The sequence below is a fragment of the Eurosta solidaginis genome, chromosome 3, assembly GCF_040869045.1.
Source record: "Eurosta solidaginis isolate ZX-2024a chromosome 3, ASM4086904v1, whole genome shotgun sequence".
In the NCBI taxonomy this organism is placed as follows: domain Eukaryota; kingdom Metazoa; phylum Arthropoda; class Insecta; order Diptera; family Tephritidae; genus Eurosta; species Eurosta solidaginis.
The window spans coordinates 272,750,835-272,771,799 of record NC_090321.1 but is presented as its reverse complement, the minus strand read 5'-3'; the positions used below and the strand labels follow the sequence as shown (position 1 = coordinate 272,771,799).

General features: G+C 36.2%; 1 protein-coding gene across 1 annotated transcript in view; it reads left to right on the top strand.

The window, feature by feature from the left end:
- Positions 1-19,567, top strand: part of Myd88 (myeloid differentiation primary response protein MyD88) — a 142,830-nt gene extending 123,263 nt beyond the window's left edge. Inside the window, exons 3-6 of the mRNA XM_067776519.1 lie at positions 7,219-7,532; positions 9,398-9,566; positions 10,099-10,297; positions 15,306-19,567. Coding sequence (XP_067632620.1) covers positions 7,219-7,532; positions 9,398-9,566; positions 10,099-10,297; positions 15,306-15,780 — 1,157 coding nt within the window. The 3' untranslated portion in view covers positions 15,781-19,567. The remainder of the gene's footprint in view (positions 1-7,218; positions 7,533-9,397; positions 9,567-10,098; positions 10,298-15,305) is intronic.
- Positions 19,568-20,965: the final 1,398 nt, after the last annotated feature.

Sequence of the window (20,965 nt, the reverse complement as noted above, 5' to 3'; positions counted from 1 at the left end):
CTGCCGCAATTTAGAAAGTATAAACGTGAAACTCAGTGATATATATTCTAATATATCATAGAAGATATCCTGAAAAAATCACTTTGATCGGAGCTATATATAGTATATATCCCATACAACCGATCGTTCAGATAGAAAGATTTTTGGCAATTTCTCCCTTAATTTCCAATATAAAAACGTTAAACTTGTTGATATTTATTCTAATATATCACATAAGATTTCATGAAAAAATCATTTCGATCGGAGCTATATATAATATATATCCCATACAACCGATCGTTCAGATAGAAAGATTTTTAGCCATTTCTCCCTTAGTTTCCAATATAAAAACGTGAAAATTGGTGATATTCATTCTAATATATCACAGAAGATTTCCTGAAAAAATCACTTTGATCGGAGCTATATGTATATAGTATATACCTATCCCATACAACCGATCGCTCAGATAGAAAGATTTTTAGCCATTTCTCCCTTAGTTTCCAATATAAAAACGTGAAACTTGGTAGGTAGGTTGAACTGGCCGGTCCGTGAGGACCTCACATAGACTGATTGAGTCCGTAGTGTTACCAGAAGTTTGTTTTAACGACCAAACTGAAAAACCCTATCAAAAACCAGGACCTATGTTATAAAATAACTCCGTCCTCTTGGCAAATACTAGAAGCTTCCTAGGACTTAAGCCACTTGCTGCTTCTAGATCTGACAGCTGTATCACTCCTAATAGCTGGAGTCTTAGCCTGGCAAGTGCAGGGCACGAGCACAGAACGTGCTCGATCGTTTCCTCCTCCAACCCGCACTTCCTACATCTGCTATCACTGACCAAGCCTAGTTTAAAGGCATGTGACGCCAGAAGGCAGTGGCCAGTCAGAATACCCGTCATGAGTCTACAGTCCTCTCTTTTTAATGATAGGAGCAACTGTGTTAGTCTAAGGTTGTAAGACCTACACATAATTTTCGGCACTTTACAGCCCCGCGCTTGAACCCACGCCTTTCCTGCTTGGTTGATCATGTGCACCTCTCGCCCAATCTAATTGGGACATCTACGGAGCAAGCTTCAAGGGATGCGCCCTTTTTAGCTAGTTCGTCCGCTTTTTCATTCCCATCTATTCCCATATGCCCTAGGACCCAATATAGATGTATGCTTCTCCCTGTCCCGATTCTCTCCAGAGACTGTTTACACTCTAACACGCATTTAGATGCTGTGCTATGCGAGATTATTGCCTTAATTGCTGCTTGACTGTCAATATAAAAGTTAACACGGTTGCAGCTTAAACTATTCTCTTCCAGGGTTTCTACTGCTTTGGTTACGGCTAATATTTCCGCTTGGAAAACGCTACAGTAATCCGGCAGCCTGTATGATCTGCTTATTTCCGGATCAGCGCAGTATACCGCAGACCCTACTCCTTCCACTACTTTCGAACCATCGGTGTACACATGTATCGCCTCGTCCGCCATTTGCGCACCCTTGCGCCAACCGTCCACCTTTATTGTGGCCTTAAGATCTCCCTCGAAGCGCAGATAGGGAATCATGTAGTCTGTTCGTCTTGTGATTGATGACGCTATACTACTATGGCCATATTGTCGGTGCTCAAGCTGCCCCGAAGCACCGAGCCTGGTTGCGGTCGTTAACGCTTTGTTCCTTGCTACCAGGTCCAGGTGGGATGTGCAAAATGGCATACAGTGCAGCCGTCGGGGTTGTTTTCAGGGCTCCCGTAATGCTAAGCATCGATAGTCTGCATACCCTCTCAAATTTTTTGAGGTATGCTGTTTTTTGTGTGGCTTTCCACCAAACAAGAACTCCATGGTATAGAATAGGGCTTACAATCGCTGTAAAAACCCAATGAGAAAGAGAGGGCGATAGGCCCCACGTACACCCCAGCATTCTTTTACATGCGTAGAGTGTCGTTGAGGCCTTCTTGACCCTCTCCTCCACGTTGAGCTTCCATGACAGCTTACTGTCTAGGATGATTCCTAAATATTTTGTGCAAGGTTTCTCCTGTAAGGTCACCCCTCCTAACTTAGGCCTGGTCCAATTTGGGACCTTGTATCTCTTTGTAAATAAGACCATATCCGTCTTCTCCGCATTGACTTTCAACCCGACATTAGATGCCCAGGTATGAATATCGCGAAGCGCCCGATCCATCAAAGAACTAATCGTTGGAAGGCACTTTCCACTTATGACAATTGCAACGTCATCTGCGTAAGCCGTAAGTTTTACGGGTCCCTCATCGAATTTCCTGAGCAGTTGGTTGATGTCCAGCGTCCACAGCAGAGGTGATAGCACCCCTCCCTGCGACGTGCCCTTGTCCACTGATTTCGTGGCCTCGTACAATCCCCATTGTGATGTAATCTTTCTGCAATTTAACATGCAGCCGATCCATCTGATTAAGGCAGGATGTACTTTAATGTAATTAAGACCATCCATAATCGCCCATTTTGCAAAATTATTGAAAGCCCCGGCAATGTCCAAGAAGACTCCTAGAGCATACTCCTTATATTCCAGGGATTTCTCTATGCTTTTTACCACCCTATGCAATGCGGTGTCTACCGACTTGCCTTTGGTGTACGCATGCTGTGTTGTGGAGAGCAGCTTTTCATCCACGTTGGACTTTATGTACACATCTATCAGCCTCGCAAAGGTTTTGAGCAGAAATAATGTTAAGCTAATGGGTCTATAGTCTTTGGAATACATGTGACCGATCTTCCCCGCCTTTGGTAGTTCTCCAAGAGTGCGGTACATGATTCAGTCGTATGCACTCATCGAATATTATTTTAAGCCATTCCACGACCGCCCTACTTGAGACTTGTAGCATGGCCGGGAGTATATCATCTGGGCCCGGCGATTTAAACTTAGAAAACGTCTTCACTGCCCACTCGATCTTGGTATCGGTCACCAAGCCCGGCACTACTAGCTCCGTGATCGAAGTGTGAGTGATGTCTGCTGGCTCCTCTAAACCGTCTCCCGATGGGAAATATGTATCGAGAAGCACCTCAACTTGGTGATATATATTCTAATATATCATAGAAGATTTCCTGTACAAATTATTTCGATCGGAGCTATATATAATATATATCCCATTAAACCGATTGTTCAGATAAGGGGGTTTCTTGCCATTTTTTATTTTATATTTATCTTAAAAATCGTTTAGGTATGTACATCTATTCACTATATATTTCTTATCTTATACATCCGATTATTTGGAGTTTACGAACGGGATAAGACTATTGTTCAGCCCCATTCATGAAAGGTATGAAGTCTCCGGCACAGCCGAAGATAGTCCTTACTTGTTTTTAAGTAAGCATGGATCCACAAAACTTTTCTTATCTATGTATGTATGTATTTTTGTTTTGTTGCGATGTCGAATATATTTCAAATTAATTTTATTTGTTATAATTTTTAAAAAATATTTGGTTTTTAGCTACCACTTCGTGTTCAGATCTTGATGAACATTAGAAGAGCCGTCGCTATATGGCATATTTCGGACGTGTCTGTAACGATGCTCCTCGTGTGTGCCCAGTCATAATTTCCGTCATGAGACTACAGTCCTCTCTTTTAATGATACGATTAACTTTTTGCTAGTCTAAGGCTATAAGACCTACCCATGATGCTCGACCCTTTACGGCCCCGCGCTTGGGTCCGCGCCATTCCTGGTTGGTCGACCATGGGCAACTTTCGCCTTCTCTTATTTCAAATTTCAAGTTTATGATAATTTATTTGTCCTTTTTTAAGCTATCTACAATTAGTCACTTTAATCGATAACGGAAAATTAAACTTTTTAAATAAATTTAAATACAGATGATAAATTTAAGAGCTTGAAAAACGTTATTATATAAAGTTCGTTAACACGGATCAACGTAAATTGTATTCCTCAAAAGTATATATTCCTGAAATGTTGGTAAATTATAATATCAATAGGGCTATTTTGAAAAGGGCTAGGCAGACCGGAAAATTCAGTTCGGGTTACCGAACTTTTTTTGTTCCTTACTCCAGGCGAAAAAAAAAATTTTTTTGCAGACGAATACCCATTCTGCTTTTATAGACTTACCATAAAAAATAGTTTTTTCAGAATATTTATTCATATTACTGTATGTCGATTATTCATACGTGCGAATAGAATATTGACGTAAATTCATAGCTTTCGCGCACGAATAAAAAAAGGTTTTATATCGTTAGATAAGTGCGAAAAAATTATCTTAGTCATATATGTAAGTACATACGTATGTATGTATGAACTTAAGCTTTATATATTGCTACAATAATGGCGGCTATCCATTAGAAATGCTAAATTACAAAAACAAAATATAGTAATATCGTTGTAGTGAAGTGCTGGAAGTGAGTTCTTATTCCTATACCCATAAGCGTTATCAAAAGCTTGTAGTTAATTTTCCAGCTTTTCGCGATATAACGATATCAATATCGATAACGTTTTTTCCATTGTCACAGAAGAGTTCCCAGACCTGGAACTTTGTAACATATGGCGGGAACCACATAACGTTTCATCTTTATTATGCACATAAATTCTACACAATCTTCAAAACCCGCAGTGCTCCTAGGTTGAATGAAAATGATAGAATGAAAACGGTTTTAGCGCGTCTGTCGAAGCTTCCTTTTCTTCGATCTCTTTCGCCTGCTTTATCTTATGAATCTCCAAATGTAACCGGCATCCAAGAAACGGAAATGTCTTTAAGCCTGTTATTTCTGAAACAACCAACAAAAAAACATTTGCTTCAGATGTTCAATAAATACATATGTATATCCTTCACTTTGACCGGGAGCTGTAGAAAGTTAAAAAAGAATATTGTGCGTAACTCATTATTTTTAAGGTTTTTTAACACAGGCGAACTTTGCAAATTTGATTCAAGATGTTACAATTGAAGTTCGGATTTTCTATTTGTAATTCAGAAAGTTGCACTGAAGTTGAGAAAACTACAATTCTGAACTAAACCTGAAAAGGGTGTAAATAAAGGTTTGAAATGTTCGTAAAATTTTCTCGAATTTGCAAACTTTTTTGAAAACGTTATTGAGATTGGTTCAAGGTTCGATTAAAAATGTTATTTCTTAGGTAAAAAAAAAAAATAAATAAATGTAAGGCGCGATAACCTCCGAAGAGATTTTAGGCCGAGCATCTCTTCCAATTTGCGTCGTGCTCCTTTTAATTTTTCCTACAAATTGGGGGGACGGGACCTACTTGTCTTATGCCGACTCCGAACGGCGTCTGCAAAGCAGATGAGCTTTCACTGAAAACTTTTCATGGCAGAAATACACTCGGAGTGCTTGCCAAACACTGCCGAGGGGCGACCCCGCTTGGAAAATTTTTCGTCTAATTGAAAAACCTTATTTCTATAATTTTGTTGTTGCTTTGCCCGGGGTGTGAACCCAGGATCTTCGGTGTGGTAGGCCGATCACGCTACCATCGCACCACGACGTCCACTTCTTAGGTTATCGAAAATAAAAAAAAAAAATAAAATTAACGAAAATTGATAAATTTTCCACTGCTATTTTTGTGCTCCCTTCTGTGTGTTCACTTTTTAACTTGTTTTCTGCAAATTTTTTGTTGTACTTTTTTTGTTCGTCTTGCATTAGATTGCTAATCAGTGTACTTAACCGCATCAATTACCGGGTACTCATCAATGTCATGTGCCTTTTTTACAAGGCTATAAAATATTTGTTGATAAGCAGCAAAATTTATTTTAATGTGTCCATTAACTACAATGCATAAGTACTTTACAAACTATTCTTATCTTTTGCCTATTTATTCACTATCCAACAATTATCAAAAACAAAAACTCATAAATTAGGCAGATGTCACGTACGATAATTCATCATTTTTTTGACGCTAAGTAAAATTTCATTACCCCGTTATACAAATAACAACTAAGCTAAATGTACACATGCCTTGAAGCTGCGCATTGGTGCCAATATTCGTGCGCTGATAAGCGTGTTAAAATCGCCTGAAGCAGCAATTTTAAGAAGCAAATTTTTTGATTTTCTCCTTCGGATTATTGGTATCGAACTCAAAACGCGACTTTTGATACCTTTCGACATGTTTGAACATGTTTTAGCATTCAGGGCAAAATAATTCCTCTTAAAAGGCCTAGAAAATATTGATTATATAAAAACTACTGGCTTCTACCCGGCGCGTCGCCTACCTTTTTTATCCGCTGTTCTCCACTTCTCTTTTCCTTACTTTATTCTTATTTTACCTTTATCTCTTCATCTAATGATCGCTTTCCACCTCTCCCTACGCTCTCTACCTCGCCCCTCTAAAAAAAATACTTGGCGCGATTTACCTCAGATCAGATTAAGGCCGAGCTTCTTGTCTAAGGGGACGGTATCTACATGTTTTACGCCGATACCGAACGGCATCACTCAGACGCTTTTCAAGGCAGAAAAACACTTGGAGTGTTTGCCAAATCTGCCGAAGGTCGACCCCTCTTATAAAATTTTTTTATTGGAAAAACTGATTTCTGAATTTTTATGTTACTTTGCCCGGGACTGGAACCCAGGACCCTCGGTGTGGTAGGCGGAGCACGCTACCATCACACCACTGCAGCCACCTCATCCCTTATTCTCCTATTATTATTCCTTTAAACTTTTATAGAATATACCGGTTCCTGTTCCACTTTTCGGAAAAAAAATATTCCAAATATTTACTTACACCAAAGGCTAAGTACAAAGTTTTACACAAATAACACCTTAAAAAAGATTTTTAAGGCCTGGTCCACTTTCCAAAAATAGCTTCTCAAAAATTAACCTAGAATAGGAGAAAATCGCACCATACATGAGTTTTTTTTTAGTAGGTCCACTTCCCAGGGACAAATGTTTCTCAAACGAAAAAGAAACTTATGCGCCGAGTTGCAAGCAAATTGCATGCTAAATCAGATATTTTAGAATAGGTTGGCTCTTTGTCAACTTTTAGGAAAGAAAAATTTCTAAAATATTAGCCTAAAGAGATGCCTCTGTACCAAATTTCACACAATTCGCCCCATAAATCAGAATGGGTCGACCGTGGTCAACTTCCTGAAAATGAAGGTTTCCCAAATATTAACATAGCCAAAGTGGTGTCTTTGGTGTCATGGTATCAATTACTTACCCAACCATTTCAAATCTAAGTTTATGTAAACACATCTACGTATGAAAATAGTTATGATCTATCAAAATACTAATAAAAATTAATCACATACTCAATAAATGTTTATTGTTTTCTATGTTTCATTTAGTTGAGGATGCAAAAAAGTTTAAACTACGTCAGAAATCTTTAATCGCCAATATTGATAACACAGATGTTGCCTCGTCAGAATGGCCCAACCCAACGTCACCCTTTATTCCAAGTTTTAATGGTAACGGTGACGTCCAGAGCAATGGCTGTGATGATAATGCGTTGACTGTTTTGACCAGGGATGATGTGAAACTCAACCAAAAACGACTGCCACCACAACAGTATGACGCCTTCGTTTTATTCGCTGATGCGGATATCGAACAAGCTGCTCAGATACAAACCAAATTAGAAGAGAATGACAAGTATAATTTCAAGGTATTTTTTTTTAAACAAACAAAAAACAGAATTGGTTAGTCGAAAAAGATCTTGCGCACATATTCTTTAAAATGTTATAGAGATTACAAAATTTAAACCAAAAAAAGCATACGACGGTACGAGGAAATGACATCTTATAAATCAAATAACATGTAAATTTTGGTCCTGATTGTGGACGGTTAAGAGATGTCACGCAGGGTTCAAAGCTAACATTTTCTGTGGAGACCTCTAAAGTTAAAAAAACCCCCAATTTCGATGGCAGTGTCACATTGGTCAGACTTGGAAATGGTTAAGGCGTCTCCAATTACCTTATTACCAATAGAAATATTAAAATACAAATTTCAACAACTTTGTGACACACCATAACCGTCTGTTTTCTTTTGCTCGGAATAGCTATTTTTCGAGTTTTTTATTTTGTTCGGATACTAAGAATTATTTTTTGCATTTTTTCGCATTTTTTCGCTTAGAAAATAATATCTAATTATTTTTTGAGTTTTTTTATATCGGCTGCAAAATATTAAATTTTTTTTTGATTCGCAGAATAATGCATATTTTTCGAATTTTTTTTTTTCGTTCGGAAATTAAGCGATACTTTTTGAGTTTTTTATTTCGCTCAAAAATTAAAAGTTGTTTTTGCAGCTTTTAATTTCGTACGAAAATAAAGAGTTATTTTTTGAGCTACTTATATCGCTTGTTTTTCGAGCCTTTTGTTTCGCTAAAAATTACTCTTGGACTTTTTAATTTTGTTCGGAAATTAATAATGATTTTTGAGATATTTATTTCGCTCGGACGGTAATAATTGTTTTCTGTGTGAAATTATAATTACTTTTAGAATTTTTTATCCCGCTCAGGAACAAAAGGTTATTTTTGAGTTTTTTTCTCGCACAGAATTTAAAGGTTATTTGTCGGGTTTAGTATTTTGGCCGGAAAATAATAATTATTTTCCAAGTTTTTTATTTCGATCCCAAAATAATAATTATTTTTTGGATTTTTTCATTTAAGCTAAAAAATAATTATTATTTTTCGATTTTTTATTTCGCTCGGAAATGAAGAGTTATTTTTGAAGTTTTTTTTAATTAAAAGCTATTTTTGGAGATTTCTATTTCGGTCAGAAATAAAATTTACTATATTCTGGCGCTCTGTAACTGATAATTGTTATAGTTTTGTTTTCATTGAAGCATTAGCTGTATTTTTTTACATGTATATACATACGCACTTAAAGTTTATAGCAAGTTTAATCAGTACTGCTAAATTTCAGGATGCATTATACTCAGTTGTAACTGAAATGTGTCTCAATATTTTATCTTTGGACTATTATCCAGTTCTATGACCGAAAAGGGTGTAAACATCGCAACCGATTCAGCTATAGGTTATACAACATGACCAATATGACCAACAGAGGTGCTTGTCTCCGCATTCGGTACAACCCGTACTGCCGCGAGTCTTCAATAATTGCCGCAAGATGGATCTCCTAAGCATTATTTAAGTAATAATAAGCGTTTTTTTACCCAAATAAATAGATGTATATATACATGTAAAAAAAACGAGCCTATTGTTAATTATAGAAACAAAGACGTTTCTTTAGTGTTTTCGTTGTTATAGTTTTTTATTTCGCTCGCAATATAATCGTTATCTTTCGCGTTCTTGAATACGAATCACTGGGGAAACAAAAAAAAAAGAATCTATAAACGTCAAAAGGCTCACTTACCTGTCTCTTTGAAGGTATCCTAAATATCGCCCTCGTCTTTTCGATTGATCTAATGCACACAGACTCTTTCCGACTATCCTGAATTAACAATTTTGATTATGACCTTATAAATACCTACAATTTTTAATAAACACCTTCTTTCCATTTATATTTACAGTTATGCTTTAAAAATCGCGATCTACTAGGTGGTATACCGTTCACACATATTGCATTGATGCAAATAATCGAAGAACGTTGCCGCTATTTACTTGTGATCTTAACAACGGAATTTCTCAAAAGTCCCGAGAATAAGTTTTTAGTGAACTACACACAAGCGCTACAAATACGTAAGTGCATATCGATAACTGAGTTGAACAGCGTCCTAGCTCGGTAGCCAGTTCTTATATGATTTTGTTCTAAAAACCTCTATCTTAGAATACGTTTCCAAACGTCATGTTTCGTATTCAGGTGAAAAACATCCTCAGATTTTTTTTTTTATCAAAAACACGCTATCTCAGATCAAAATCTTTGAATTTAGGGCATCGAGGTGGTGCAATTTCAAAAGTTCGATACGATGGGGCGTTTTGTTACGGCAACCGAGATATGGTTATATTCAACTGACTCAGTACATACTGATATATGATAATAATTATCATATGTGACACGGTCTATGAAAAGGTGGCTTATGACTCAAAAAAATTACTACTACGAAGAAACTGAAGAAATGCATTGTTTATCTTTAACAGTTGTTTCCCGCAATTTCTTTTTTGAGTCATAAGCCACCTTTTCATAGACCGGGTCACATATGATGATAATTATAACGGAAAATGATTCCTCGAATTTTTTGTTTTCATATATGTGTTTAATATTTCATTTTAGAGAATAATACGCGCAAAATTATACCACTCATATATGAAGAATCAGTCATTATACCAAGTACCTTAAGAATATATACACACCTTAAATACAATCCTGAAACGACAACCTTATATGACTTTTGGGCGCGCCTTAGCGATTCAATACGACGTGTTTATAATCCAGCAGACTCGTCGCCCTTGCGCTTTGAGGAAATTGACCAGTAAGTAAATTTTATTTGTTTATTCGTATCAAATATTTTTACAAATTAATAATAAAATGTACCGTTATGCATTTTGAACGTCATTGCAAATATGCAAAATCAAAATCCATAGTATATTTTTCCAACACTTACCTATAAAACCAAATGTGAAATAAAATAATTAAAACAAAATGTGTAAGTTAAACGGTTTTATTGAAAACAATACTTACATGAAGTAATAATAATGCTAAAGGCTAGAAAATAATTAGGTAGGTCCTACGTACTAGTCATCACACTCCTCATCAATTTAGGGCGTTGATCATACAATTAAATAAAAGCGTTGGGCGTATGAAATTTCTAAAAATGTGAGGCGTAGCATAACCTTATTAAGGTTCAGTTGGTCTTACTTATGACTATCAATAGAAATTTGGCGCGTCCAACGCTTTTATTTAATTATCTGATCAACGCCCTAGATTGATGAGGAGGGTGATGACTAGTACCTAGGACCTATGTACCTAATTATTTTCTAGCATTTAGTATTGTAAAGAATTTACTGCAATTCCTCTTATTTGCAACCTTCTACTAACGTTCGAATCACTAAACTGTTGAATAAATAACTCCACTATTCAACAATGCAAAATGGCCTTTATTCAAGTTCTTCACAAAAAATAACTCTACTATTGCCCGACAGATAGCGTGCTTAACCGAAACTGATTGATAGCTTCAATGAAACTAAACTCTCGCGCCGCTACTGTCGCCTTTTTATACTGTCTGATTTCCTCGTTGCATACTTCTAGGCTTTTCCATTCCATTACTTTCAAAATAACACCTCTATTGCTCGACAGATAGCGTGCTTAAATCAAACTGATTTTCGTGCCTCAACTGTTGCTGCTTTTATACTGTTTGGTTTCCTCGTTGACATATTTCTAGGCGCTTCTATTTCTAGAATTTACTAGTTAGTTACCAGCTATAAAATTACCAGCTATAACTACGTTTATAGCTTCTCATATGCGCGCGAGTGATACTGGCACAAATTATTGTCTACTTTGGGAGTATCTCAGATATATGCATATGTTTGTGCGTTGCTCTCCGCTGCTTGTATGGACATATGTATAGACATAATGATTGATTTATTGATGTGCATACAAGTCACTGCTTAGTGTTGGCTTAGAGATGATAGTATCCCTTAGTGTTGCTAATATACGTCACAGTATTATTATTACTTCATGTAAGTATTGCTTTCAATAAAACCGTTTAACTTAAAAACATTTTTTTTTAATTATTTTATTTTCAAGTTTTTAGTCTTTATTTGATTGCCTATTATTTCTCATTCCATTTAATTCATTTAGTGACTCATTATTACAAGGACTCTTTCCTGACAATTTGTTACAATCTAAGTCATCAATATATAATCCTTCCAAAGACTTTACTGGACTCTGCGCCACGTATGCTTGTCCCTCCTCGAACTCCAAAATATTTTGATGTTACTTCTACCGGACTGTATGTAATATTTATATGAGCCAAATCGGACATCATAGGTCGCTTTCTATTCATGTATATATTGTGTGTTCCAAATATGAGCCAAAACGGACCACAAATACAATTTTTGAAATATTTCGATCCATGCGCCACCTATCGGAGTTTTTTTCTTATTATTGCATTGTCATCGGGTTCTGAACTATATTCCAACTTTCAAGCTTGTAGCTTATCGGGAAGTTACTTAAATTTCAATTGCAAAATTCGTGCCAGCCAGCCCACCAACCAGCCTGGCAAGTCAAGCTAAATAAAACCGTTTAAAAAAGGCGCGCGTACTAAGTAGTACTCGCAAAGTTCGATGTATAAAAATACAGAAAACAAATTTTTTTAAATATTATGTTTTGCCGGCTTTAGGTCGACGCCCGTGATTAAAACACTGGTTTTTAGTGAAGTCTTTTATTTCCGATATATTTATGTTTTTTAAGTTAACTAGAGCCCTCCCAAAATGAAAGTAATACCGCAATACAGGTGACTTTAACAGAAACAATCAATTTCGAGTTTTTCGTCGGCTTCCTATCGAAATCGAATTAGTATCGTCGAGCTATCAGTTTATGATCGCGGAGTCATCGACTTCTTATTGGTTTCGCGTAGGCTTGTTAGCGGTGGTTTACAGATGTAGATGAGTCGTCGTTAACAAGTAGATAATTTTAGCAAATACTCTTTACTTATTACTAATTTGTGATGATGCAAAGTTAAAGAGAGGGATTGGGCTTATATTTTAGACAAGACTTGGGCAAAATTTCATGTTCTACAACTTCGTGCAGAAGACAAAACGCGGTTAAGTCATAAGAAGCGAAACACCTGCGAAAAACTTTATTTGTTCCTTTTAATCATGTATGTAGTATTTGTTGTTGTTGTTGTAGCAAAAAAGACGCTATCCGAAGGTTATCGATGTTGATGGTCCTATGCCGGATATAACAAGCACCATGAAGGTACTAACCCGATCATCTCGGGAACGATTAAATATGACCACATTGAACCTTCTAGGCCATCCCGCCACCGCCCAAACTCCTATTTCCTCGTCTGCTAAATATGTGTATGATACATCATATTTGTAAGAGGATTCGCCTCGCGTTGGTGAGGCTGACAATTGAATTGCGGAATTGCGTTTATGAACCCTTTGAGTCCCATATGCTCTATATTGCCAGTTACGAATCATCTCAATGTAAAAAAAATGCCGACAGCAAGACAACAATACAAAGCAGGCTTTTTTACCTAGAATAACTGGTGTATTAGACCCCTGCCACACCGAAGGTCCTGTGTTCAACTCCCAGGCAAAGTAACATCGAATATTTGGAAAAAAGCTTTTTCAATTAGAAGAAAGTTTTTCTAAGCGGCGTCCCGCCTCGGCAATGATTTGGCAAATTTTGCGAGTGTATTTCTGCCATAACAAGCTTCTCAGTGAAAATTCATCTGTCTTTCGTATGCTTAGAATATACCCGCGGTAGGTATGCCTGTCGTAAGAAGCGACTAAAAAACCAAATTTATTCAAGGGGTTGTGTAGCGCAACGCTCTCAAGGGGTTTCCAGCGCAATATATAGCTTCTCCGACCCAATTGTCAACCTCACCTATCCGTGGCGAATCCTGTTTCATTAACAGCCGAGGCTCTCGCGACCCCAAGTTTCTCATGCAACTAGGGGGTGAGGAGGGCGTTATAGCCTAGAAGGTTTAATGTAGTCATATAAATCGTTCCCGAGATGGTCGGGCTAGTACCTTAATGCTGTTTTGTTACCGGAACGTGCCGGATCTATATCCGGCAAAGGACCATCAACATCGATAACACTGCCCAAAGCCTTCGGGGAGTGTCTTTATCGTTAATAAAACAACAACATTATTTTTTTATTGCGTTATTTATAGTGTTGGAGAATGCTTAAAACTGGTCAAGAAATCGAAAGTTCATAACCTTGCATGGTACCATTTTCCAGTGGCCAAAGAATCTTATGATCGAAATGGTTCCCCAAATCAAATTTGACAAAGGATGACGGAAATCGTTCCAATATGCATCAGGAAAATCCAAAACACAAAATTAATCTAATAATAAGCATGTTGTTTTAGTGAAAATCAACCCATTACACGCAAACATACTCGTACCCCCTGAAAAGACGAGTACCAATGCGTAAAATGTAAATTTTTTTTATTCTTTGGTATAAATGAGTTACAAACATGCAACACCACCGTGGTATGGAGTTCGGTACAACGATGTTTCTGGGTTCAAGGCTCAGGAAAACCAGCATCAAAATCTTTAGAAAAACATTTTTTTTTTGTTTTATAATTAGAAACCAATTTTGTAAGAGGGGTCGCCGCAGGGCAGTGGTTTGGCAAACACTATGACTGTTTTTCTGCCATGATAACCGAAACAGCGAAAACTCAGTTGCAGTGAAGGCCGAATTATATCCGACGATCTTCTGACCACCTCCGAACTCAATCTGATTTACTGATCTCCTGCTGTTAACGATCGGGTTGTGTAGTGTAAAAAGTCCATTGTGTCAAGAGCTCGTCTGACTCACGGGCAAGCAAATGGCCAACTCTGAAGTATAGTTTAATTCAATTTTCTAAAATACTTACCCAGCGAGTTCGCCAAAAATTTAGGTATCTAAACTAATATTCGACTGGAACTTTCCAGCACTGTAATAATTTTGGAAAAAGCTGTCAAAACTGTGCGAGTTGATTTGAAACCCTAAATTTCTGCTAGGAAAATAACAATACGGGAAATTTGGTATTGTTGATGCGTTTTAAAGCTTAAAAAGAACAGAGGTAAATTAGGTTCCGCGGTAAGTATCTATCCCAAGATAGCAGTTCAAGAAAATGCAGTGGCTCCATTTTATAAGCCTTTTTTTCGGACATAGTGGAGCACGTGCACAATGACCTTTTCCACAATCTCGAATTCAATACTGTGATGTTGGTACGCCTCCAATAACTTCTTTAGGCCAATTAGTGCACTTGGCTGCCAAATATGTTCAGATTGCGGCCCATATTTGAGAAGGATCCAATGCTTCAGCTTGAACAAAATTGAGCTCACCATCACGTACAATCGATCGGACCTTAATCGCAGCAGGGATCATCGCTCTGTGATCTATGATTTACTTAAATTGAATGGACAAGAGCTATTTATTTGCACATACAATATTGAAAAATCAATATTTTTGTTTTTGAAATTTGATATTTGAATTTAGGTTGAAAAGTATGATAATAAAATTTCTAAATTTTTCTTTTCAACTGCCTTGCCGACAGTTTCCAGTGATTTATGTTTTTTGTGTATTTAGGTAACAATTTAGGCAAAATCGCATACAGCCTGAGATGAAATTTACTATCTCTTGGTACCTAATACTCGCGAATGCGAAGTGAATACACTATAGCTACATATATGTATACTTATATTTACAACTACACATACATATGTATGTATGGATTTTATTTTTAATCATCAGTAGTATATAACGTCTTTATATTAATTAATTTCATATTCTTTCTTCACTCTCTTTCTGTTTTGCAGCCTGCCCGCCAGTCAGCAGTTATCTATTGACACAAGTTATAAAAGCTTACCTAGCCCCCGCACAAGAACATCATCATCAACATCAACAATACCCAACACTCCTACTTCTCCCATACCGAGCATCAATATTAATGGACATGCTTACACACCCGAAGAGGAGAAAACAGAAGATGAGTTTCAACAGAAGGAGCCACATTTTAATAATAACAAACCGTCAACCCTGCGTTATCGCCATAGTGTGTATAGTCAGAATCCGAACAACAATCGCATAAGTCAAAAAACTAACGGTCATGCCTTACGTATTACCCGTTCGACAAGTCAATTAAATGCTCCCGTTAGCGACGACAAAACGTTTAGTGTGAGTGATCTCAGCATAAATTGTGAGGCAAAGAAAAAGAAGAGGATACCTATTAAAAACGTGATCAGGCGTATATTTAGCCGCAGTAGTCCGAAGCTGCATGAAACAGCAGAATAGTATTCTTTTTTTTTTATTATAATATTAATTACTGTTTGGTTTTATGTATTTCTAAAGTTCTATAATTAAAAGAATCTTATTTTAGATTTTTCTTTTAAAATATTGTTTTGTTGATCTTTTGTTTGAAATTAATGAATGAAACGTAAAATAGAATTATGTGTGTAAAAGGACGGTGCTATATTGTTGCGGCTTTTTGTTTATTAATTTAATTCATTACGGCGAATAGCGTTGTAAAAGCATAAATTATGATTTTTATACCCTGCTGTACAACAGCGTTTCAATGAGAGAACAAAAATCAAATGAAAAACGTAAATGTTTAAACAAGCAGATGAGAAAACAGAAATCAATAAAAAATGTTGTCCCATATCAAATTATGCCACGTATACGCAGCTGTACCCTTACACACTTGACTCTCATCTTCTTCTTGTTCTTGTAGCAACCCTGCAGCGTATATTACTACTCCCGAACTAAGGCAAAACTATCGCAATAAGATACGATACTAGTTCTAATTATGCGAACGATGTGGCTATTACCCCCCTTTGAGCTTTTTTAACGCACTCTAAACTGGTTCAGTCGTAGATGGTTCTTAAATAGTCGCTGATTTTGATTAATTAATTTAAATATATATAGACTTAATCACTGTTGGTACAAGTGTGAATACCAACTGCTTCGATCTTTATCTGATTAGCACTGCGAGTTTCGGCTATTCGACCCTGAGAACGGGGTTGACCGGGCATTTATCAGCATAAACCTTTGGCAACTGGGTGTGGATAAAGCTGAGGGCCTTTTGATGCTCTTTGGTTCAAACAGCTGATTTATTATGTACCGAGAGGCGATGCCGCATCAATCAGCTGTCTGTTAGGATGCCCAGGTTTCGAGGGATTAAACAGAAAGTCTTTGCTCAGCCTTTCATTTCTTCCCTCAATTCCCGACTCATGTGTATATGATATTCTGACGTCATAGGAAGACATTCCATACGGTGACATAAGGGAGCAGGACGGCTTCAAGTTACAAGGCCTTATTAGTGGTATCTTCCTCGCTTTATTATCAGGAATCAAACAAGTGGCAGGTAAATGAGTCCCGCATGCCAAAGTTTTTATACATTTGTATGGCAATCCCGTCGAGGTAGATATAAACTTCCATGTATCACAATTATTAATGTCGAAAGTTATTTAAATTGAGTCGTATCTGCCTCGTCTCTAATAGCATTACTTTCGTAGAAATCCATGCCAATATTTTGTTTGAACCCAGAATAAATTCGTTTTGAGATTTCGGGATCATGACTTGTTGAGATTATGAGGACTATCTTAATCACTGCTTGATCATTTTTGGCCAGTTTTGCACAATTTGGTCGCCAACGAACATTTTGCTTGGGAATTAGTATATAAATTTGTTGTATATCCAAATGTTTCATTTATCAAAACACTGCTTTATCTGGCCGTGGGAGGCACATTAGTGTGTTGAGTCAGAGTGGAGATCACAACGCGCTTATGGAGAGCTGCAAACTGTTTCATTTACGTATGTAAAGGCGACCCAACCAAAACAAATCCAGTCCTAATGGCTGTATTCGATCTGAAAGACACCGTTTGCTCTTTGAGACCAGAAAAGCGCGGTTGCTGCTTTCTGTGTTTGCACGGCTTTAACAATTTCTTCTTGGGTGACAAGATAACGGCGAATAAAGGCGATGGCGATTAGTATGCGTGAGTGAACAGCCACTAAGGACTGACAGAAAGTTCTGCAAATTTAGAACTCATGACTTCTTTAAAAAAAATAGAAAAATGAATACGAACAAAAAGCTACGTAATAAATATTTGTTTATTTGGAGAATAGTCCCAAGGGCCAGGTACCCAATTTTCTGCTTGCAGCCTAGTTCGAAAAAAGTCATCCATAAAGAAATGTTTGGCAGAAAGTTCTGGTTTGGCAGGCTATTCATGAATGCGGGCACAAATCCATGCCGCTCTTTACGATGGGAATCTTCAACGCATAAACTTACGAGGAAGAGTGTTTTCAAAAAGGTCTTCTGTTCTTACTACGTCTTTATAATGGCAATATTTTGGCCGGACTTGGCTGCAGCAGATTATGCTCGTGCCACCTTAAAGTAGATTGAGATAATAATCAATGTAACTTGGTGCTAGCAAAAACTTGAATCTACCCAACGTGCCTGGGTTGCGGCAAATTGATATTGAGCCCTAATGAAAGCAAAACTCTTTAAATAGAGAAACCGCCGCAAACCGTGCTAAAAGGGCACAAAATTGTTGTACAAATCTTCATAAAGAGTTTCTCCAGAAAAGTTCGGTTCTACGGACAGCAATAAATTATTTGATCAAGTTTCTATAACTGTTATTGATATAAATATGTATTTCCATGCTAATAAAAACTAAAGATAAAACAAAGTAACTGGTAACACTTTATGAGAATTTTTTAATTTGCAAAACTTTTTGTACCAGTCCTTATATTGCCGTTGTTCTATTTTTCAATACTCCTAGCTTGGTATGCTCGATTTTGAGTGGAATGATATTAGGCATTTTGTGCTACGTTCTAAAAAGGACTAGGTCGGGTTGTCTTAGATATGTGAGTTTGTATTTTGTAACTCTATGCATACGGTTACAAACGGTTCCAGGGAATATACCTTGTATGATAATACAGATATCGTCCGCATAACCAATCGCTTTTGTAATGGACAGAGAAGTTTTGAGGCCCATTTCACAATATTTGCATTTGTTCAGACAGATTTTTCTTTTCAAAAGACATTTACTTGTCTGTAGGATTATTATTTGGTTTTCCGATCTAAGTTGTTTAAAGTGCGAAATAATTTAGTACGGATTTATTAAATTCAACATATTTTGTATGTAATTTAACATTTTTTGCATTTTGTTGTTTTTAGCAGATTTATCAAATAATCATATACCCCTGATGATGCGAAAAAGTTATTAGCGAAACGTTGGGTTATAAAAGTGGAATAATGTAATTTTATTTCGCACTTTAAAAAACAGTTTCAACAAGAACTGGTCGGAAATACATAACATTTGTATGAATTGTGAAAGGGGCTCTTGATCGCCTCTTTTTACAAGTTTGCGGATCCAATTCCCACCTCGCTCTATGTTTTCAAGACTTTTTATGGTCGTAATTTAATCGAGCCTGTATTTTGTTTGTTCAGTATTCAGAATTTTGCCCAGTTGAAATAGAATACCAATACCTGCATGTATTTTTTCCTTAAAACTGAAATTTGTAATTGTTTATTATGTATATTTAAGCTTTTCAGTCCTCACTTCGTAATTTCTTTGCATTTTTTATTCGCATTTTATGCTTCTTTGCTCACCAATGCTCATAATTGTTTACACGTGATATGCACATAAAGGAATCACAATAGAAACAACGATCAATTTTCGCACACGTTCTACCCCGTACATACTATAAACATACATATCTAATTATTGATTATATACTTAAGATAGCTACTATTATTCATAAGTAAAATTATACAGACAGGCAAACATACATATCTGGTAGTTGCATAAATCTGTGTCATTTGTAATGCTTATTCGTATCTAAATTATGTAATTTTAAAATGAAATATTCTATTAAATATTAAAAACATGTGTTACCTATCAGGCCATAAAGTGCTTTATATATATTTAAATAATTCAATTATTAAGATGTAACTATTGGTTTACATATTTATATTTAATAAAAATAATAATAAAATCAAAATAATTATCTTATGTATACAACTTATTCATTAAAGAATGTACTATTTTAAGACAACGAATAAAGACAATATGCAAAATTCAAGAAAAAAACCCACCCACTATTATTTTTTTTACTAATTAACATATGGGAGATTCCATGAGAAAGTGAACCGTGATAAGGAGATAATTTTTCCTACAAAACTACAGACCGAAATGTTGTAAAAGCCTTAGATCAACCGAAAAATATTAAAATTATGCTTTAAATGCATTGTCTAAACCTTTTTTCTCTCTCCTTAAGTAAAATGCTGATGAACTATTTCAATTAGGTAGAAAAGGCTGTCAAAATATTTGTGATTTAACAATGTTGTTTTTGTATTACTGATAAAGACACTCCCCGAATGCTTTGTTATCGATGTTGATGGTCCTTTGCCGCATATAGGTCCGGTACGTTCCGGTAACAAAGCATCATTCAGGTACTAGCCCGACCATCTAGGGAACGATTAATATGACCACATTAAACCTGCCAGAGCCTCGCCTGCTAAATATGTATATTATACATTCATATTTGTAACAAGATTCCCCTCGCGTAGATGAGGTTAATAATTGGGTTGCGGAAGCTTTGAAGCTATAAAGCTTTTTATTGCGCTTATCGACCTTGAATCCATGTGATTTAACACTCAAGTGATTAATAAGAAAAATAACTGCATTAACTCATCATTGTTTTATGTAGCTGATAAAAATTTCAAATTATATAAGCCCTGTATTCTAGTTATTAGATCTATCGTATAGTGTTAACATTGTCCCACCCGTGACAAAAAAAGTGAAAAGTTATTCTAAATTTTGCAAGTCGTTCTTTTTTTTTTTTTGAAATTTATTATACAATGTTAGAAACTCGTTTTATATACATACATCTATCAATTTTGCTTTCATTTCTTTGAACTTGTTAAGGAGTTATTCAACAATTAAGTTTGTCCTACCCGTGACATGTATGCAGCAACTGTTGTTAGAAACGCGTAGGCATTGCTATTACGTCGTTTTATCCTAAAAGAGATATCAACAAATTACGTCTAGAAAAAATTTTAATCAAAATACAACATCTAAGAAGTAGGTTTTTTCATGGCCCTTGAATCTGAGTCAAAGCCCTAGAGAGCGAAAATTCTTGAAATTTTCCGTACCTCATGAAATGTTCCCATGACGTGACCCATATTTTTAACCTTTAAAGTACTTTTTTTATTATTAACAAGTTCCTTTAACGTTTTTGGTTCGAACATGTTCCACCCGTGACACTTAATTTAACATTATAACTGTAAAATCGTTTAAGAAAAATTAATTACTATTATACTATTGAATTCCTCAAATGTTCATTTATCTAAACGTTTTCAAAAAATGCAAGGTATTTCCATATATTTGCAGATTTTTATAATTTGTAACTTCGCTAATGTAGCGTCTTTTTTTTTGTCCCACCCGTGACAATTATGAAACTTACTGTAATTTGC